The 21968-nt window shown below is 53.5% G+C and overlaps 1 protein-coding gene and 1 long non-coding RNA gene across 4 annotated transcripts in view; one reads left to right on the top strand and one right to left on the bottom strand.

Moving 5' to 3' along the window:
* Window positions 1–21968, top strand: part of HK1 (hexokinase 1) — a 126649-nt gene that overhangs the window by 50912 nt on the left and 53769 nt on the right. Inside the window, exons 2-3 of one of the 3 annotated variants that reach the window (XM_045040066.1) lie at window positions 854–966; window positions 1456–1554. The exons of 1 other annotated variant lie outside the window; for it this stretch is intronic. In XM_045040066.1, the coding sequence (XP_044896001.1) occupies window positions 1495–1554 (60 nt within the window). In that variant the 5' untranslated portion in view covers window positions 854–966; window positions 1456–1494. Of the gene's footprint in view, window positions 1–853; window positions 967–1455; window positions 1555–4381; window positions 4582–21968 lie in introns of those variants that run through there. One more of the 3 variants, XM_023240505.2, reaches the window with a different exon arrangement.
* LOC109492477 lies at window positions 678–4137 on the bottom strand. The gene is made up of 2 exons (XR_006586976.1): window positions 3911–4137; window positions 678–3132 (listed from the first exon to the last, which is right to left on the bottom strand). It is a non-coding gene; the product is annotated as an uncharacterized LOC109492477 (long non-coding RNA).

Genomic DNA, 21968 nt, shown 5'->3' on the forward strand with positions numbered 1-21968 from the left:
CCAGGAATGTGACCTTCCGTCCCCAGCCACTCCAGGGGCTGAGCCCTGGTGCTTCTTCACCAGAATCCTTCTCACAAAGGAGCAAAGCTGTCTGCAGAGTTGATGAGAAAGTCACCGTGAACTTGCATCTCAGTGTGCTCCACGTCCGCAGGGCCACCAGGGCCCCGGAGGAACTGCGCTCGGCGTTGTCCGAGAGAGACTGCAAACGATAGTGCCGGCAGGCTCATTTCAGAAATTTCCTCCAGATGTTCCCATGGCAAGTCAGCGCTTTTCATTCCAGAAGCTGGGGTTCGGACTCCGCTCCGGGTCAGTTCAGCCATCATCTGGGGCTGAGGCCTGGGCATCAACGTTTGTAAAAGCTCTCCAGGTGATTCTTTTGTGCAGCCAGGTTGAAAACCACAGATCTAACTGATAGAAATGTTGGGTCAGGATCCCTTCCAGGTGCTTCTCCTCGGAACGTGCTTTGTGTGACCACAGCCCCCCTCCCCGGAGCATCCAGGATGCCAACATGCTAGCCTTTTCTTTTTTCCCTTTCGCTGTCTTTCAGACCTTAAACATGCTCTATAACCTCCATAATCCTCATTGACTGATTGAGTGGGGATAATGATATTTGTTTTGCCCTTCTAACCTCACCAGCGTGTTATCAGGAGAAATGAGGCAATAAATGAAAAAATAAATGCTCTGTAAACCATCAGTATTATGCAAACACTGCTGTTAGAAGTGTACTTCCAGGTGCTGGGGTATGGCTTTGGTCCACTGGAGAGAATTTCTGGAGCAACGTTCCTAGGGCCCTGGGTCAGATGTGAATTGTGACATCCTGACTTAGCTGTGGCCTGCCTTCTCTTACCGGCAGGTGCATTTTGTGGGCGGCAGCCTGGCGTGGCCTGACCACTCCCCCCCACCCCAACTCCTACAGGAGGGAGCATACTAAATGAATAGAGACACCCAGGGGACTTCGGCCAGAGGGTAAGGCCATCTGGAGGGTGAGGGGAGATGTGTGGAACTAGGTTTCCAATGCTCAGCGTCCTGTCTGCTCTTCCTTGGAGTCCGGAGAGTAATCAGCAAGGGGCTTCGCTGGGTTCCAACAGCTACAGGACAGCAAAAAGAAGTGGGATAATAAAGAAGCACATGAGGTGACAACTGGCATGATAAAGAGAGGACACAGGCCCAGCTCTGAGCCCAGGAGCAGTCATAGCAGCGTAACATGGGCTCTGGTCTCAGAAAGCCGTCTGATTGGGGCAGATGAGACCGGCCCCCCAGAAGGCAGTCAAAAGTATCAGGCAGACTGTTATGAGTCAGTGTCACTTATCCGAAGCCCTGGCAGTGAGGTTGGGAGGGGGGCGGGGGGAAGGATGGACGGAGCACCGCCTGGGCATCAGAACTGGGTTTAAGTCCCAGCTCCGACCTCTAGCACAGCCTGACACTGGACAAGATGGCTTGCTCGTTGCGTTGCAGGTTCCTAGTCTGTAAAGAAGAGTCTCGGTCTCGATCTAGATGGATTCTGAGCATAGTCCGAGTTTCTCCTGTGGAAGTGCTGAGGCCTGGGAGATTGGGGTGAGTAGCCGTGCTCAGGAGAGGCTTTTATGGGGAGGGTGGGAGAGCTGGGCCTTCGGTGAGACTGACACTTGGTCAGGTCAGCGGGAGGTGAGCAGAGAAGGCAGGGCAAGCAAGGAAATATGCGCAGGGGCTTAAACGGAGGGGACTCAGGTGGGCCGAGGACAGTGGGAGGTGGCCTTGCTGCAGCCCAGGATGCAGAGTCAGATCACGGAAGGCCTCAGACACCAGGCAGAGATATTTCAATTGGCTGGGTCAGGAAGGAGGAGGTCATCAAGGGATTTGGGGCAGGGCTATGATGTGATTAGGGTGCTTCTTAGCAGGAATAATGTGGCCTGGACTTCAGAAGGACTTGGATGGTAGGAAGCCAGGAACCAGGGAGGGCAGCTAGAAGACTCTTGTAATATTTCTGGCATGGGACAATGAGGGCTAGGGGTTGAAGGAAGCAGTGGGGCAGGCCTAGAAATATTTCTCAGCATATACTGATAGCCTTTGGGGCCTGAGTGCATTCAAGGGGTGGGGAACGCAGGAGTCACCTTGAGAAGCAGTTTCTCAAAGGCCAGGGAAGAGAACGCATTGGCAGCCTCCCTGCCTGCAAACAGAACATCTCAGGGTAGCCTGGAAAATTGGGAGGCTCCGCTTCTCCCTGGCTCCAGCTCAGACAAGAGATCGTGGATGTAACGGGGCCATAGTGATGGCTGGGGCCTAGGTTGAGGGTCTTAACCCTCCTGATCACTGCACTGGGCTCATTCCACCTTCGAGTGCTAGGTGTGGGAGACAGAGCAATTACCAAAGCACAGTTCTTGATCCTCAAGGAGCTTCCAGCCTGTGAGTCTGTCAGCGTCATATTGGCAGGACTCAAACGGCAGCTGAGAACAACCAAATCATTCTCGTTCCCCCGATTTTACTTTATGGCTGTGTGGGCAGTGTAGGTATTTGATGAATGCCAGAAAATCTCTGTTCCTAGTTTATAACGCTACTGCCCTGAGGGCGGATCCAGGTTTTGTGGGGATTGAAGATGAAATGATTTTGGGGAACCTCTTTGCAAAATGATTCGAAATTACAAATATAAAGTTGCTAGGCCCTCTCAGGGCCTTCCTGGGGATTCGAATGCAAGTGCGAAGCCCTCATCAAGCTTCCCAATCGTGTAATAAGACCCACCACTTATTAAGTGTGTGTGATAAGCAGGTATTCCCCAACAAGGAAGGGACGGTGGGTGGGCGGGAGATATTAGTATCTCCATATTATGAATGAGGAAGCTCAGGAAGGTGACTCAGTGTCACAGCCAGAAAGCCAGGAGGTGGGGACTGAGCTCTGGACTGAGGGCTCTGGCTTCAGGGGCCACATCTGAGGTCCTCTTCAACTGGGGACGGCAGCCGTCAGGCTCCTGACGTTGCTCACGAGGAACGTACTGGACCGGCCATCTCCCTTCGATACCGCTATACCGTAGACCTGGCCAGGGTTCCCCAGGATCCAGATCCGTGATGGAGGTTCTGCGGCAGGACCGTGTCCATTTCAGGGCACCCCATGGTGCAGCTTTGGTCCCAGGAGCGTGGCCTATTCAGGCAGAGAGGCTACCTACAGACAATAGAAAGGACAGTAAATTGCAGGGGTGAACATTGGCTTTGAAAACGCACAGACCTAATTCTGGGATCTACAACTTCCTGGTTGTGTGAAGTGTGGCAAGATACGTGGCGTCGCTGAGCCTCTACCTGATTACCTGTTGAATCAGGATAGTAACCACTTCGTTGTGTTTCGAGCTCATTACATGCCATCTGGTAAGGCAGTAAGGCTCCTGCACACAGCCGGCAATGACTCTAAGAACGCTACGGTAGCTCTCAAAGCAGCTGCATAACCGCCTGATTCCGCATGTCCCCTCCCCCCGTTAAGGCTGAACGTTTTTTCTCAGGATTCCTCCCAGCCCGGCTAACTTCCTTTGGGGAAGTGAAAAAGGTGGCAGCTAGGAGGGGGCGCCTGATGGACCCGCCCGCGACGCCAGCGAGCCGGGGTGCGCGGGAGGAAGAGGACGCCCGGGGGATGCGGCCTGGCGGGGGCGTGGGGGGCCCAAGTCCCGCCCAGCGGGCGTGCGCCCTCGGGAGAGCCCAGGAGCCAGTGCCTCTGGGGCGGGCGTTGCGGGGAGTCGCTCTCGGTTTAGCAACACAAATCGGCCCAACGGAGATTAGGCCGGGCGGGCCGGGGTGGGGGTGATGCACTGCCGGGAGGACGCAGGTGGGACCCGGCACTCGGCATCCCGGGCCCGCGAGAGCCGGCCGGGGCGGGGACCGGGTGCGAGGACCGCGAAGCCCGCGGGCTCTCGCTTACGCCGGCACAGGCCCGGCTCGCTTTGCACGCCCACCTCTGCACCCTCCTTCGGCCTCTCCCCATCCGCGGAGCTCCCGGGGCCGAGCCCTAATTTTCCCGGGAAGGGGGCCACCCTCGCCAGGCCGGCAGCGGACTCTCCGGGGCCGTTCGTCCCGCCCGGCTCGGGCGGCGCCTCTTCCCGCGCCCCGCGCCCCTCCGCCGGGCCGGGCGCCGCCACGCGCGACCATGCGCGCCCGAGAGAGCCTCCCGCCCCCGCGCCGGCTCCCTACGTGGGGGACGTGCCGAGAGAAGCCGGACCGTGGGGGATCTCGCAGCGTCGCCGCCCCCTTTCCGGCGCGCGAGGGAGCGGCCGCCGCGCCCCCCCGCCCGGGCCCGGACGCCGCCGCGCGGCGCTGCAGAGGCGGGCGGCAGCCAATGGGCGCCGAGGAGGTGGGCCGGCCGGTGGCTGTCACCCTGCCGGGGACGGGAGCGCGGAGCCGGGGAGCGCGCGAGCCACCGCCTCCCGGGCCTTGGGGGAGGAGTCGCGGCTGGAGGAGGAGGAGGAGGAGCCGCCGAGCAGCCGCCCGAGGACCACTGCTCGCCCGGGCTGCGGAGCACCCACGCCGGCCCCACGCCTGCCGCCCCGCGTCCCCGATCGCCAGCATGATCGCCGCGCAGCTCCTGGCCTATTACTTCACCGAGCTGAAGGATGACCAAGTCAAAAAGGTGAGCCCCCGCCCGCGCCGCCGCCCGGCGCTCTGCCCGCGCGGCGCTGCATTCCGGCATCCGCTCGTCGCCGCCGCCACCGCCGCCGCCGCCTCGGTCCTCCGGCGCCCAGGCTCCCCCAGGCCGGCACTGCTTGGACTGCAGGGCGGGGAAGGCTTCGCCCCTCGATTCTCCCCGGGATTGTGTGTGTGTGTGTGTGTGTGTGTGTGTGTGTGTGTGTGTGTTGGGGGGAAGACCCCCGGGGCTGGACTGCTTGCTGCAGTGTCCTTGAGATGGGCTGTGGATGTCAGATGGGCCCCCGGGCCATGCGGGGAGGTGGCTGTGTGGGGACCGGTGGGTCGGTCCGTAGGGCCTGTTCGGAAGGTTCTGAGCGCCGTAGGCGGCGGAGTGATTACAGAGATGATAGGGAGGTGAGCGCGCGGCAGGCGGGGGTGCTGGCTGCAGGCCAGGCATCCCATATTTGGGGTGCCCCGGAGGAGCTCTCACCCCGGCTCTTCCAGCTGTTGCGGCTGCCCCTAAATCTGAGGACAGGGTGACCCGCCCGGCTTCCCGGAACGGGGAGGGGTTCGGAGGCCACCGGAAACTTTGCTCATAGGCCTCAGGTCCGGAGCGGCATGTCTGAATGGAATTTTTTATTCCCCTACGTGACCGCTCTCTTAAACTGTAATTTCCAGCCAGCCCAGGGAGTTTAAGTAAGAGACTGGTCTTTTGAGTCGGTTGGAGGCCTTGACGTGTATGCTCGTGACATGTGTGTACTTGCACAAGAACGCATCTCCCAACCCTGAGGGGTTGCTGCCTTTGACATCTGTCTAGCATAAAATACTGTCCACTGGCAGGTCTTAAAGCTGTATCTGTCCCCGATGCCAGCTTTGCCACCATGTTTTAAAGAAACAGCCTGGGCTGTAGGGAAAAGCGCCCATGTTATCAGTACTAGCTAGGCCTGGCACAGGCTCCTGACCCACCCACGCCCCGCAGGGGTGACATTATTGCTGGAGTAAGCTGGGATGGACAGGCAAAGTCAACCTGACTTTGGAGTTCAAACAAGGGAAGCGCCTACAGGTGACAGGCAGGAGTGTAAAGCCTGGATTTTCTGCCCTGCGAGCCACAGGATGTTCATTCGGTTCTCTTCCTATCTACCTAGGACAACCCCCTCCTCAGGCACAATAGGAAACAGGCCTGCTGAGGGCAGTGACCTCATCAAGGTCACCCGGTGAGTTAGAGGCAGAGCCAGGGCGGGTCCCTCCCTCCGCTGGGAACTTGACCGGGGCTCCTCCTAGAAGTCAGCTGAGGGGGAGGTGCTGAGACAAAGGCCCTGGGGATGCTGCTTGGATCCTGGGCCCTGTGCCCAGCGGGGACCAGAGTAGGGTAATTAGGAGACAGGCCCGGAAATCTGCTGCTGTCCCTCATAGCTCTAAGCAACAGTGACTCTAGACTTGTCAGACTGTAGGGCGTGCTGCACCGTGGACCTTCCTTCTGGCCACCGAGCTCAGGGAGCTGTGCATGCCAACACGTGCGTTTCACAAGTTTTCTGCAGCGGTGGTGCCGATCCTGATGTTCTTCCCGTTTCACAGTGGGGATGAGTTCACTGCCCTCCCCCTGCATGTGGGGTGCTCTGTAGCGCAAGACTGCAGACCGCCGGGGTGGGGACCCAGATGACCCTTGTAAGCTTCCATCATGCATACCCACCACCACCTGCGTGGCCTCCGGGGACTATGCTGGGTTGAGGTTTGGGCTGTACTCAGTAAGGATTGTTTTATCGGGTACTCAGTGCTGAGTGTGGCTCCAGGGCCTTCCACTCGCTGTGGTGACCTGCCTCGAATTCTGTCCACCAGGCTCCTGGAGACGTCTGAGTGTGTGATTTCTGAATCAGTTGGTCCTCAGAAGTCCTTCCTGCTCTGAGATTGCCAAGCTGACATTCCCTGCCTCCCCTCTCTGGCCTCAGAACATTGCTGGAGGAGGGTGTTGAGGCCAGAACCTCCTTCAGATAATATTATTGGCCAAGGAGAGTCTTAAAAACAAGAAGGCTTTCTTGCACCCCACCTAAGACATCTTACACTGCTTTCTAGGGGTGTGTGTGTTTGTGTATATTCCTTTTTTTTTTAAGTTTATTTATTTGTTTTGAGAGAGAGAGAGAGCGGTGGAGAGAGAGGGAGAGAGAATCTCAAGCACATTCTGCACTGTCAGCCTAGAGCCCTATGTAGGGCTTGAACTCATGAACTGTGAGATCATGACCTAAACGGAAACCAAGAGTCAGACACTTAACTACTCTAGCCACCCAGGTGCCCACACCAGGGGTGTGTGTGTGTGTGTGTGTGTGTGTGTGTGTGTGTGTGTGTGTGTCTATTCTTGCCAGAAGATCACCTTGGCCTGCGTGATGGGCTGTGCAGCACAGCCATCCATGGGTGTGGTCCCCAGGAAGCTTCCTGGGCCTCCTGAGAGCCTAGCAGATGCCGGTTCCAGTGGCTTAGTCAGCTTTCCCCGCCCCCACCTGTGCAGATGCTGGGGGATTGCATCTCCTTTCCCAGGACCCAAGACTTGTTAGAGAGCAGCCCTTCCTACCCACCAAGGCTGGGTGGGGGTGCAGGACTTCAGGCCCTGTTCTTTTTGCCCAAACTGGGCCCTACCTGCAACCCCAGTGGGGACCCAGTGAATACAGACCCCACCCCGGCCTAACCTGCCAGCGTGGGTTGCCAGGATGATTCAGCCCTTCAGCCCTAGGCAGCCCCTGGGGCTCTGGAGACAGCCCTGGCATCCCCCACTAACCTTCATTCATTTTCTTGCCTTCTGGCCTGGGGGTAAGAGGAGGGCAGATGAGGATGATGCCAGGGAAGGCTTTTCGGGATTGCTCAGGATACAGAAGTGGTCACGAAGGGGGGTATCGTTGGTCTCTTCGTTGCCTGTGAGACATGCCACTAATTCAGTCTCATAAATACAAACTGGGTCGAAACCAGCCAAGTGCCTGGCCTCCCGGTGTGGAGCCCCACTTGCCAGACTGTACCTGCATGACGTTGGTTAATGGGGTGCTGGGAAAAGTATGTCCTGGTGTTGGGCTGAAATAAGTACAAGACCTAGGTTTGCCTTTCACTCTTCTAGTGCTTTTAGGAGGCAAGGAGGCACGTGTGTGCTCGTGAAAGGTTCCATTCATCAGAATCCCAGACATGTGCTTGGTTCTTCAGCCAGAGGCTGGGTCCTGCCTGCGTCTTCCACTTGGCTTGGCCATTAGGAGCCTGGAGGAGAGTGAAGGTTTGCGTAGTGCTTTGTTTGGGAGAGGAAGGTGAGTCCAGCAAGGTGGGAACTTGGCCTTTTAAGAAGGGCTAGCTTCCAGGGCACCTGGCTGGCTCAGTCGGCAGAGCATGTGAGTCTTGATCTTGGGGTTGTGAGTTTGAGCCCCACATTGCGTGTAAAGATTACTTAAAATCTTAAAAAGAACAAAGGAGTAGCTTCCTTTCCTCCCAGGTTGTCCGAAAGGTGGGCAAACACCAGCGGGTTTTCTCTGAGTGGGATCCCCGTGACCCTAAGTAGTCTCCTTGAAGTGAATGAACAGGTGCGATTTGTCCAACAGCCAACCCCAGGAGTGCTTGGCCCAGGAAGGTGGGGGAGAGTATGCTTAGCAGTTAAAAGGCTACCCACGGTTTAGTTTCTCAGCTGCAAAAGCAAGCATTAAAAAAACAAAACAAAACAAAACCGCCCTTTCCTTACTGCTCAGGGTTGAGAGAGAGGAGAGTTAGAAAAGTATGAGTAATACCTGAGACACCTTTCGACCTGGTGTTATACAAATTTCCAATAAGAGCCTCATCCTTGGTGCATCTGTATCTCATAATCCTTGTTCCCTCTACATGGAGTGTTCTCTGGAGTTCTCCCCCCCCCCCCCCCCCCAAGAGAAGCCCCAACTCTTCATTTGGTTTGATAATTTGGGACTGTCGTGAGAGAATAAACTGGGAAAGCGGGTGGGTACAAGAACTTTCACATCTGGCCATGCCGTGCCGTCCTCCCACGCTCCTGCTGTTTTCTGGAGATGGCATGGGCAGCTCTCTCCTAAAAAGACTGATTTGGTACTGTCTCCATGTGTGTCTGCAGTCAGGGCTTCCTGCTTGATAGACTCAGCCACTGGAGTCCGCTCTGAGCATGCCCGAGGACCCCGCTGAGGGTCCAGGCAACAATACCCCTCAGAGTCCAGGAAGCAGTGGTGGCCAGACTGTTGGCATCTGCTAATTCATTTGAGGACCCTTAGAATCAAGTCCGATCGTGGGAACTCAGTGATTTCTCTGGAAAATGTTTGAGTCCTTTATTATGTGCAGAGGGCTGTGCTAGGCTAGGGTGACAGCCCTAAACTCGGTAAAATGCTCCCTCTTCTCCTGGAACATAAATAATGATTTGCTGTCTTAACGATAAGTGCAAAGCACAGAATGCTGTGAGAGCATATAGGGGCCGGTGATCAGATCACGGGTGCGAAATCGCCAGCTTAGGAATGGCTTGAAGCCAGGTTGTAGATGTGCGAATGGGAATATTATACTTAGAAACTTTGTGAGGGAGAGTCAAACGGTTCTCAAAACGTAGCTTTGCTTTCTCTCTTTTTAATGGTTTGTTATCTCTGAGCATTCTAGAATACCTTATGGCTCTCATATATCAGTTGTGTGTGTATGTGTGTGTGTGTGTGTGTGTGTGTGTGTGTGTGTGTGTGTCTGTCTGTCTGTCTATCTATCTATCTATCTAATAGTACTAAGGAAATCTGGAATGGAGTCCAGAAGGTTATTCTTTATAAAATAATCATTCATTCATTCATTCATTCGTTTCCAGAGGGCTATTTTTACTCCCTCTGCTTCTTTCTTTTAGGAGAAAAACCCATCTCTGTTGATTTTTTTCTCCCGTCTTTGTTGATTTTAATAAATTAACTTGGAATCTATATTTTAATTCTCTCCCCCACAAGTCAACATGTATGAGTCAGGTCTTATGAAATATTTGAGGCACATAACAATGTTGAGAGTAACAACAACCACCTGCGTACCCGCCATTCAGCTTGAGAAGCAACCGACACAGGAAGGAGTACATTAGAGACGGAGCTGAAACCCTGAGCTGGAACCCCTACGTTTCCATCTTTAGTCCCATCTGTTTCTCCTTCCAGAGAGTGCCTGTGTCCTGATTTTGATGTTTATCATTTCCATCCCTGTTTTTATACTTTCATTATATATCTTGTATCTATAAGCAGTATATAGTGTTACTTTATGTGGTTTTAAGCTTTGGTAAATGATGCTATACTGCGTGTATCCTTCTGCAACTTGCCTTTTCTAGCTCAACATTCTATACTTGGGATTTTTCCTTGTTGCCCCATACACCTCTGTTTCATCGACTTAAACTGCTGTACGTCCTTACGTTGTGTGTTGTACACACCACAATTTATCATTTAATCTCTTCTTTTGATGGGTGTTTGGGTTTCTAATGTTTCACGTTACAAGTGCCATGGTGAGTCTCCTCCTGCACGGTCCTTCAGTGCACATGCGCGTTTCTCTAGGTTCTGGGCTGGGTGTCTGGGACGGAATTGCTGGGCAGAGGAGTGTGTGCGTCTTCCCACTTTCAAGATTTTGTCAAATCGCCATCCCCGGTGGTCCTGTCACTTTGTACTCCCATCAGAAGTTCGTACGGTTTCCTGGTGTTGCACACCGACCCCCGTACGGTTAAACCTGTAACATTTTTTGGGAGAGTGTTTCATTTTTTAAAGAGTCGGTTTCTTCCCAGTCATTTATTTCCATTCACGTTGCAGCATTCAAGCTTAGTTTAAAATTAGCCGTCTCCCAGTTTACCTTATCATGCAGAGCCCTCGTCGTGGAGTGTCTCCGAGGGAAGCTGAGAGCTCTGGTTGTGAGCGGTGCCAGCCCCACTGACGGCTGCACGGCCCCGAGGAGGGGGGACTGGGTGCGGGGAAAGGCGGGGAGGGCTCTCTGTGGCCCCGCGCGTTCCAGTGTGGGAATCCGGTGAACTTTTCCGGGAATTTAAAAGTGCACATGTGCTCCTGCCCGCACACCCTCTCTTCCTGAGGCGGGGCTGGCTTATCAGTCTCCTAAACGCGCTGGCTGCTGGCTCCGCTGGCTGTGCTGGAGAACGCTCGGGCCTGCAGCCTGTCTTGGACTGTCTTCCGTAAAAGGAGAGGGTGGCAGTGCCCCGCGGCAGGAAAACTGAAATGTGTGGTGTGCAGCCCAGCCCTTTGCAAACAGAAGTGCTGGTCCCTGCTCTGAGGCGGAAAATGTCGGATCACGTTGCTCATCTGATTCCGGGCCCGGTCACAGGCCACAGACGTTGAGACCTTGGGGGGACCTTCGAGGGAATTGAATGCCTACTAGGGGCCTGTCTTCCTAACACAGATCTAATTTAATCATCAGTAACAATACTAATGGAAGCCAACGTGGAGTGCCTGTCACGCTTCCTGCCGGGGAGGGTGCTAAAGGTATTACGTCCCCACAGTGCCCCAGTGAGGGGGGTGCTGTTCATGATCTCCACTTCTGGGTAAAGACCCTGAGGCTCAGACAGTAAACAGAAGAGCCAGCCTGCAGACCCATTCAGCCTGATGCCGGGGCCCCGTTATTTTTTAAGTTGAGCTATAATTCTCATCCTGTCGAACTCCCCGTTTTAAAGTGTACACTGTGGGAGCGCCTGGGAGGCTCGGTCGGTTAAGCGTCCAACTTCGGCTCAGGTCATGATCTCACGGTCCGTGAGTTCGAGCCCCACGTCGGGCTCTGTGTTGTCAGTTCAGAGCCTGGAGCCTGCTTGGGATTCTGTGTCTCCCTTCTCTCTCTGCCCCTCCCCCACTCACGCTCTGTCTCTCTCTGCCTCTCAAAGAATGAATAAATGTTAAAAAAAATTTTTTAAGTGTACAGTGTGGTCTTGAGTATATTCGCGAGGTTGTACAACCATTCCCATCATCTAATTCCAGAATATTCTCACCACCCCCCAAAGAAACCCCACACCCATTAAGCAGTCACTCCCCAGCCTACTAATCTACTTTCTTTTTTTAAAATGGATTTACCCCTTCTGGACATTTCACATAAATGAAAACATACAGTATGTGGCCTTTGTGTCTGGTTTCTTTCACTGAGCAGTATGTTTTCAAGGTTCATCCATGCGGTAGCATGTATCATTATTTCATGGCTGAATACTATTTAGTTGTGTCATTATACCACAGTATGTTTAGACACTAGATATTTGTCAGTTGATGGACATTTGGGTTTCTTCCACTTTGGAATAATGCTGCTGTGAACATCTGTGTACATGTTTTCCCTGTGTGGACGTAGGCTTTCATTTCTCCTGGGCATATGCATAGGAGCAGCATTGCTGGGAGAGCCCCTGTCTTTGTCCACCTTGAGAAAGGCATTGTCTGCATTGAGAAGTGAGGAAACCAAGGGGCGCCTGGGTCAGTTAAGCAGTTAAGCATTGGATTTCGGCTCAGGTCGTGATCTCAGTTTGCGAGTTCAAGCCCTGCATCAGGTTCTCTGCTGTCAGCACAGAGCCTGCTTCAGATCCTCTGTCCCCCCTCTCTCTCTGTCCCTCCCCCACCTGTGTTTTTTTCCTCTCTCTCTCAAAAACAAACACAAGAAAAATTTATTAAAAAAAAACAAGAAAGAAATGAGGAACACCAAGACCCCAAGGAGTGAAATGACTTGCTAAAAACCACACAGTTCATTAGTAACAGGGACAGGAACACTACCCGTTCTCCTGTCTCAGAAACCCATGTTCTTCCCACCATACCACACCCAACACTCAATCTTGTTGTTTAGGGAAACGGATCCAAGGAGGTAGAGAGATGGGTCAGAGCTGTGCAGGACCCCCAGGTTCCCCAGACTCCTGTCTCTCCTTCTTCCCCATCCTCTCCAACTGGCTTTGCTTGTCCTGCCCCTTCCCCCCCTTCCCCAGCTGAGTGTTGACTGATTCCCTCCGCTGGGGAAGGAAATTGGCCCAATAAAGTCATTTACAGTGAAATGTTAGGGATTTCCCCTGTTTTCCAAATTTCTCCCTGTACCCTTTGTATTTATCTTCCTCCCCCCATCCTTGTTTGCATGGATGTGTAACACAGATCTAATTTAATCATTTTAATTTAATTTAATTTTTTATTTATTTTTAAATATTAAATATTTAAAATTAAAATTAAATATTTTAAATTTATTAAAATTTATTTAATTTTATTTAATCTAATTTAATTTAATTTAATCTAATTTAATCATTTAATCATTAGAGGACCCCCTAATGCTCCTGTAATGCGCACTCCTAAAGATTGTTCTCTCCTTGCCTCTGCCTGGCCCCACTGTGAGCAGCTGGCTTCCTTGACTGGGGTTTGCTTTCAGCCATGTTATTCAATCTGACCTCATTTCTCTGATGTCTCCTGGTGCCTTCTGGGTGGGGGGGTGGGATGAGCGGAGTAGGAGACCCAGGCCACTGCTGTGATAAAGGCACCGCCTCACCTATGCAAAGTTCTGTTCTATTTACAACATGCTTTCACGTGCTTGATTTAGTTGAGTCCCTCCAGCCAGCTTGGGTGTAGGCATTTCTTCCTGCAATTGCATCCGGGGCAGGAGAACCTCAGGAAGTGGAGTTGACATGCTCTTGGTGGCCAGAAAGCAAGAGGACCAGGATAAGGACACGAGTCTGGCTGACACCGGTGGGCAGATGGTACCACGTACGCATGAACCAGGACTGAGGTCCAGGGCTGTGCGCTTCCAGAACAGTCTGCTGCGGCAGCCCCCTGTAGAAACCATTGGCCAAGGCTCCCGTAACAGGGGTGCTGGAGCTGTGTGGCCCAGAAGAGTAGTCACCAGCCGTGCATGGCTGCTGGGCACTTGACATATGGGGAGCCTGATTTGAGATGTGCGATTAAGTGTAAAATACAAGATTTCAGAGACTTCGTGTGACAAGAAGTTACATAAAATAGCTCACTAGTAATTTTAAAAACATTGTTTACCTTGGGAGTAATATTTTGGAGGTAGCGGGTTAAATAAGATGTTATTAAAATTAATTTCACCTGTTATTTTTTAAAAAATGTGGCCACTAGAAAGCTTAAAATGACGTATATGGATTGTATTTGTGTCGGACAGCGCTCTGCTAAACAGTGAAGTTTATGGCTAAAGTTCGGACAGAGGCACTCTGCATTTAAAGCAGTGGGTTCTCATAGGTCCTTGGGCCTCAGTGTCCTCATCTGTAAGACTAGGAGGCTAGAATCCATTACCTTTAACAGATTCTTCTAGCTTGAGCAGTGCCGTGGTAGCCATCAAGCTGTCTGGGCCTCAGTGTCCTTATTTGTCAGACGCGGTAAATGACTCCTGCCTTGCTCTCTGCCCGTTTCACCGATTCGAGGGTGGGTGTGGAAACACTTGGGAAGTGTGCAGAACTGTACAGATGCCAACTGTGATCCTTGTCGGTCACACCCAACCCACGTGTGGGCACCTTGGGAGGCATGGTGGGGGGTGGTGCTGCTGCTTTCTGCATAATACAGGATGGGCAGCCGGATCCCTGAGCCGGGGCCAGGATCCTGGGTACCAGGCTGCGTTTGCCAGCAAGGGGGGGTTTCTGTGTTCTGAGTAATCCACAGTGCAGTGTGGCTCCTGTGCCTGCCAGGTAAGAGGGCAAGACGGCCGTTTTCATTATTGCTGCTTTACTGATGGAAAAACACAGAGGTGGAAGTGACCTGCCCAAGGTGATAGAGGGGTCAGGGTAGCTGGAGGAGGCCTGAGGTCTGGCCATTTCTAGCCAGGTCTGCTCACACCACTGCAGGGCCTTGAACCCCACGGCATGAGGGTTTGGTCATCTCGTAGTGAAAGCAAAACCATCTGCGCTTTGGATCCTCTCTTCTCTCTGGTCTGGAGGTACCTGGGATGTTGGGGACTGTGAGTCTGGAGGCTGGACCCAGCCCCGAGCCATCAACCAGGAGGCCGAGCGAGCGAGCGTTAAGCCTGTCGTTCTTGCCCTGCCACATTCCAGGGCTGTTCTGTTCCCCTTGAAGCCACCGGGTACCTCCTTTATTTTTAGCCAGTTCAGTGTGACAGCTTTCTTCTCATCCTGGGCCAGAGCTTGGTTTCTCTTAGCAGCCGGGAGGCGCCTATTACCCGGGGATTACCCGGGTACCGAGGTCCCCGGGAAGACCTTGGACATGACCTCACGGCCTTCCATGATTCTCCTAGCAAGAGGATTCTGGGGAATTCGGGGAGGAGCGCGTCAAGTTTGGAATCTTGAGCTGGAGCCCAGCTGGGTGCTGGGTGCTTGGGGCCTTTCACTTGACTTCGTGGCCCCAGATTCCTCGTACGTAAGAGGAGATCCATGCGCCCACCCTGCAGATGTGTAGGGTGTCTTGGGGCAGGTTGAAGTGCCCGGCATGGGCCCTGTCCACGCTTAACATCTCAGCTTCTCGAACCTCAGTTTCCTCATCAAGAATGGGGATCCCATTCTCCTCCTGACTTGCTGTGACTAAACAGAAGTGGTGTGTGAATAATCTGTGGTGTGGGGCCCAGCCCACGGCAGTTGAAAGGGAACCAGCCGTTCAGAAGCATCCGTCAGATGGTAGATAAGGGCCCTGGGCTGCCTGAGGGCATGAACCTTGGAAAAGAGCCTGGGGAAAGTGTCTTCACATCCCGAAGGGGGCCTGTTTGCTTTGAGGTCCTGTTCGCTTTGGTGACGTTTGCACACACTTCTCTCACCCGCATCTCTCCCTGGGGAGCCTCGAAGGTGGAATTTATTTTCCCAGACACACTTCCTCTGGTGACTCTCAGGTATTTAGCGGTCTCTGGGAGGCTTGACTAGTGGAGTGAGAATCTCAATTGTCTGTAGGGCTCTGTGTCCTTCTGGGCCTCAGCCTGGAGAGACAGACGTTGTGGGGAGGGGGTTGAGAACCAGAGGATGCCTGGAACGCGGCATCCCTCATCCCTCGGGGAGAGGCTGTTGGCCCCACGGGGTCCCCATGAGTCTGAAGCGAGGGGCCGGTGCCGGGAGTTAGGGCTGGGCTATTCAGGGGAGAGGAGTCTCGGGCCTTATCTGAGCCAGCAAACCCTTCTGAGACCTCCCCGACTAGGCGTCACCGCAGGCCTTCCCGCCAGGCAGAGCGGGCACCCGGCCCAGCAGAGGAGACACCCGGAGGGCTGTGCAGAGGACGCAGAGGGCCTGGAAGCATGGTCCCCGGACCCCGGGCACCCACAGTCTAGCCAGAGACACAGCGTGCGCACCTGTTGTTGCCGCTCCTGGGGAAGCCTCTCCCACTGCGATGTGTCCGCCGGGGCAGAGGGATTCCTGCGTAGTGGACAGCACCGGCCGAGGGGATGTTGAGAACCTGGTGCAGCTGGTGTTGGGGGGGGCAGACCGTGGCATCCCCCTCGGAGGAGGTGAGTCTGGAGGTGGACTCGGGGAGAAAGCAGGAGCGAGGCACCGAGAGGCCCTTTCCGGGCCGAACAAGCAGCGGGGCCGGTGGAGGTGTGAGGGAAGGGCCTTTGGGCGAGAGAAGAGAGAAGGGACCACCGCCCCCGGGGCCCCGGGCTGCCTGAGGGCAGGCAGGCCGGCGCTGGGACAGGTGGTCCCTGTGGGGAACGCGGAGGGTGAACGCATCTCCTCCTGCGGCCGTGAGGAGCCGAGCCGGAGCCGCCTCCCCAGCTGCCAGGAGCAGGACAGGCACGCGGGTCCCCTGGGCTGCCACCCGCAGCGGTGAGGTGGGGCTGGGCCCTGAGGGGCCGGGACCCTGCCGAGGGCAGGCGGAGGGCTTAGGCTGGCACACAGCGCCGCGGAGGATGACCTGAGGGCTCACCGCGGTTTAGAACTCCCTCCCCCGGGTCTCGTGAAGGCGGACGAGAGCAGGTCACGCGGCCAGTGGCTGGTGGAGACTGGACGCCACGGGCCATGCTGTATGCAAGGCCAGGGAGCCACGCTCCTTCTGAGAGGACGGAGCTGTGGCGTTAATGCCACCCACATTCCCACGTCTCCCTACGGGAAGACCCCGGCTGGGGTTCTCTCTGGGCGGAGCACGAAAGCTTACCGAGGAAGAAGCAGGGGACCAGGAACCAGGGAACTTGGTGTCCGCCCCAGTTCTCTTGCTGACCACTGGTCACCCTGGCCATTTGAGGAACCTCTCTGGCCTCTGATTTTTCCTCAGAGTGTTGGAAGTGATGGCACCTGTCCTGCTTCTCTGGACAGGATAGTTTGAGGGCCAGTATGTGAAAGTCGTATGCAGAGTAGAGGGGTAGGCCTTGAAAGTTCAGGGCCACGTGAACATACCCACGTTACGGACGGAAAAACCGAGGTGCCTGCAGGATATCAAAGCCAGAGGCAGACATGGGTGTCCACACCGCCTTGGCCGTGCCTCATCGCTGAACCGGGCAGGGTCCTGAGAAAATCTAAGTATGACTGTTAGTTAGTACACGTCTTTTTTTTTAATTGCTAATTTTTAAATTTTTATTTGTTTATTTTTTAAAGTTTATTTTTATTGGGGCACCCGGGTGTGACTCAGTCAGTTAAGTTTCTGACTTCAGCTCGGGTCATGATCTCGCGGTTCGTGAGTTTGAGCCCTGCGTTGGGCTCTGTGCTGACAGCTCAGAGCCTGGAGCCTGCTTTACATTCTGTGTCTCTCTCTCTCTCTCTCTCTCTCTCTCTCTCTCCCTCTGCCCCTCCCCCACTCACACTCTCTCACGAAAATAAATATTAAAAAAAAATTTTTTTTAAGTTTGTTTGTATTTATTTTAAGAGGGAGATAGAGAGCAAGCAGGGGAAGGGCAGAGAGAGAGGGAGACAGAATCCTAAGCAGGCTTTGTGCTGCCAGCACAGAGCCCAATGCAGGGCTCGAACTCATGAACCGTGAGATCATGATCTGAGCCAAAGTCAAGAGTTAGGCACTTAACCAACTGAGCCACCCATGTGCCCCCTTTTTAAAATTTTTTACTGTTTACTTATTTATTTTGAGAGAGAGAGAGAGAGAGAGAGAGAGAGAGCGAGCATGTGAGAAGGGGAGTGGCAGAGAGAGAATCCCTAGTAGGATCCATCAGCACAGAGCCCAATGCAGGGCTCAAACCCATGAACCCATGAGATCATGACCTGAGCCTAAATCAAGAATTGGACGCCCAACCAACTGAGCCACCCAGGTGCCCTGGTTAGTACAAGTCTGAAAGGCAGGTCCTGGAGGAAATAGGAAGGTGGGGTTAAGATTTCAGGGGAGGAGGTGTTTATGATTACATTCCCCACCCCCACTCCACCCCCCAGCTATGATTCCATTTTTGTAAAACGAAATAAAAAAGGCATGCGTTGTATATATGAGTGTTTAGGTAGAAAAACCATTTGGGTCTATAAAGCTCTTAGCAGGGATTTCTCTGGGAAGATTGGGGGAAGATTGATGTGTTTATGTGTTGTGTGAATATTTAAATAAGCGTATATTACTTATTGTTACTATGACTTACTGTTTAATACAACAGTACAATGTTTTAGAGGAGTTTTGCCAGAGTCTTTAATTTGTTGTGGTTTCGGGTGGATGGCCACTCTACCTTTATTAGTTCTCTCATCTATAGAGTGGGTCAGTAATGTTTGGTAATCAGTGCATTTCTCTAGGTATTCAGGTAAAAGGAGTCAGGGACATGTGATAATTCGTTAGGGCGTGGAGAGAGATGGCCCCCCTTTTGGTCATTGGAACGGGAGGGTGGGAAATGTTATTTGATGTTTACCTTGTTCTTGGCACATTATTAAAATGCTCCTGGTAGCTCTCTGAGGTGAAAGCATTATTATCCCCCTTTAAAAGACCCAGCAAGGTTAAGTAACTTGTCCAAAGCCACACAGCTAACAAACGGCAGAGCCCAGGTTCAAATGCAGTTCTCTTCATCCACAGCACACATCCAAGAACACATCCACAGGTGTTCTTTATACCACACGAGAAATAATGGAAATGCATAAAGAGAAGCCCAAAACGAGGGGTTAGAAGACCTGGAATCTAGACCTGGCTGCCACTTACAAACCATGAGACTTTGTGTGAGTCATGGTCTCAGTTTCCTCTACTCTAAAGTGGAGATAATGCCGTCCTTCCTGCCCACTTCCCTGGGCTGTTGTGGCAGAAGGGGAGCTAGTAACATCAAGTGCCTGCCTCATGCCGGGCACCTGGCATCCGTGAGCTCATGTCATTTCTTTCTGGGACATCCAGATGGGATCATGTATGTGAAAGTCCTGTGTATAAAGACAGGTAAACGTCTGACTCCATCTCAGCTCAGGTGTTGATCTCAGGGTTATGAGTTCAAGCCCCGCACCGGGCTCCATGCTGGGTGTGGATGCCTATGAAAAAAAAAAAAAAGTTCTGTGTATAAATTGCAAAATCCTCTGTAAATGTGAACCATTATCAAAATAACATTAATCACCCGGGCTGGTTCTCTCCTGAGTCAGCCTCCCTAAGAAAGAGAAGTGAATCTGGTGTTGAAATCTCGGCCCTGTCTTTAAGCAACAATTCTCTTAACCCTCCACCGCCAGCTCCTTTATTTTCTTTGCAAGTGGAGTGTCTCACTTGGAAAGTTTATTTTATTTTATTTTATTTTATTTTATTTTATTTTATTTTATTTTATTTTATTTTATTTTATTTTTTAAGTCTATGCATTTATTTTGAGAGAGAGAAGAGAGAGTGAGCAGGGGAGGAGCAGAGAGAGAGGGAGAAAGAGGGAGAGAGTCTCAAGCAGTCTCTGTACTGTCAGCACGGAACCCAATGTGGGGCTTGAACTCACGAGCCCGTGAGATCATGACCTGAGCTGAAACCAAGAGTTGGACGCTTAACCGACTGAGCCACTGAGGCGCCCCAGAAAGTTCATTTTACGGACCTCTGCTGGGCACCTTCAGTCACACTTGTTATTCTGCCTTGTGCTTGGTTCTTGTGGGAGAGTAGACGAGAGAAGGGGTGAAAAATTTCCATGGCCGTACCACCTTCCACAGGGGGTCAGAATACCCGGGTCACCGGGGGTTACCGTGCCTCCTGCTATGAGGACCTGTTCACTTGGGCATGTCTGGTCTTGAATTGTTTTTATGGGCATGTTCTCTTGGGAGCAGAGGTGGGGCTGAGGTCAGGCACAGAGATGTTTGAGTTTAGCCCAGTGAGGGGCCACTGGGTTCTTTCCTTCGCCGGACAGCACCGGGCCGGAGGGGCTTGCTAAAGGCGGAATTCTCTCTTCTGGCCTCTGCTCCTGCCTCTGCCGCATTTCCAGCTTCTGGAGCTGCTGAGAGCTTCAGGCTTCTTGGTCTACATGAAGGATAATCCAGGACAAGTATTTGCACCCTATTAGGGCACCTTCCCTTCAGGAGATGGTGGAAGGTGCCTACGGTCTGGACGGGGTCCTTGTCAGTGTTGGCCTAACGTCTGCAGGACCCAGCCCACCGCGTGGCGTCTGGGATCCTGGCATTCCCACCCGCCCCCCCCCCCCCCCAGTTCCTTCCCAGTTTGACTGGAGTCCTGCATGCGCGCATCAGATACCACGTGTGAGAGTAGCCCTCAGGGGGCCCCAGGGTTCCTGTCGCGGATTCCTGGGAGCCTCTGGCCTGTGACACACGTTCCGACGGCTGTGGCTTGCAGCTTGTGGCCTCCAGAAGAGGTTCTGTGCTGTGTCCTCCCGTCACCAAAATGTAGGGGAGGGGGTTGGAGGCACAGGAGGGATTCCTTGGGCCCCTGGATTTGGCCAGAGCAGCAAAGCAACACCACTTTGGAGGCGGCATCCTAAAGGAAGAGGGAGGCTTTGTGGAAGTGGAAGTGAGCAGGAGAGGGGCAAGGAGGAGAGGAAAGATCTGGAGAGGCCGTGTAGAGGGGATGGAAATAGAAAAGTTGAAAAGACCACAGACTCTGGCCAAACCCCCCAGGGCCAGAAGCTGCCCCTTTCCAAGTCCTCACGTCTCTGCCCTCTTCTCCTCCTGGGCTTCTGGCCCCGCCTGAGAAAAGCACCTCTCTTACTGGCTTTTGTGCAGAGCGCGGCCCCACCGAGCTCGTCCTGACACCCTCCCTCCCTCCTTCTCCCCACTACCATTCTCGGCCTCTTCCCCAGGTGGGCAGGGGCAGCCCAGCCAGCCTCCAGGCAGGGCTGGTCTGAACGAGGGGAACAGGCCCCCTGTTCAGGGAGGTGCTGGGCAGTCTGGGCCCCGGGGAGTGTCCCGCAGGTGTCTGTTGACCTGAGCTTCCTGGGCTGTGTAAAGGGCCCCAGTCCACGTGGTGTGGCCCTGCTGAGTCCTGCCCCCGTGTTCCTCGGCCGGGCCGTGTGGCCGGTGCCTGGCCAGCCTGCCCCCGGCCCCAGGATCTATGCTGGTTCAAAGGCCCCCCTTGAGGGGCGTCTGGGTGGCGCAGTCGGTTAGGCGTCCGACTTCAGCCAGGTCACGATCTCGCGGTCCGGGAGTTCAAGCCCTGCGTCGGGCTCTGGGCTGATGGCTCAGAGCCTGGAGCCTGTTTCCGATTCTGTGTCTCCCTCTCTCTCTGCCCCTCCCCCGTTCGTGCTCTGTCTCTCTCTGTCCCAAAAATAAAATAAACGTTGGAAAAAAAAAATTTTTTAAAATAAAAAGGCCCCCCCTTGAGCTCACGAGGACCCACGGGGACCAAGGGAAAGGGCTTCCCTTGGCATAGTGTCACTCACATGAGACCTGGGAGGCTGCGAGCTCAGTACCAGCTCCACCCTAAATAGTACCTTCTTTTTGACCCAGATTCCACATCTCTTTTGAGAGGGGTTGTCCCGCATATGATTCATGAACTTGAACCAGAGGAGAAAAGCCCTCTCACCTCTGATGCTTGGGAGCTGGCTTGTCTTCCGTGTCCCTAGCCCGCTTCCTCCTTTGAGCTTCTGGGCTCTTTCTGGGTTTGGCGGGACCGTCCTAAAACATCTGGATTCTCAGATCAGTGTCCTTGTGCTGAACTGCACTTGGAGTCCGGAGGCAGGATGGCTGTGGCGTTGCAGAGAGCCGTGCCGTTTGTAGAAGCTTCTTCCTGTCCGGCTGGAAAACCTCAGCAACCTCGCTTGGGCTTGCCTTCCACAGACTAGGGGAACTGGTCTTTCCCAAGGGATGGGGGATGATTATAGGGAAGAGGGGTTGACTTGCAGTTAGTTATGAGACCTGACTCTTGGCTGTGTCTTCGAACCAGTCACTTTGCTTTTTGGAGCCTCAGTTTCTTCATCTGTGAAATAGGGCTTAAGAATGTCTCCCTCAAATGGATACAGAAGATGTGGTGGTGGATGCACACAATGGAAGATTGTACTCAACCATCAAAAAGAATGAAGTCTTGCCATTTGCAACGACATGGATGGAGCTAGTGTATGATGTTAAGTGAAATAAGTCAGAGAAAGACAAATACCACGTGATTTCACTCATCTGAGGAATTTAAGAAACAGAATTTGATGAACATATGGGAGGGGGACAAAAGAGAGGGAAACAGACCATAA

Source organism: Felis catus, chromosome D2 (genome assembly GCF_018350175.1).
Source record: "Felis catus isolate Fca126 chromosome D2, F.catus_Fca126_mat1.0, whole genome shotgun sequence".
NCBI lineage: Eukaryota > Metazoa > Chordata > Mammalia > Carnivora > Felidae > Felis > Felis catus.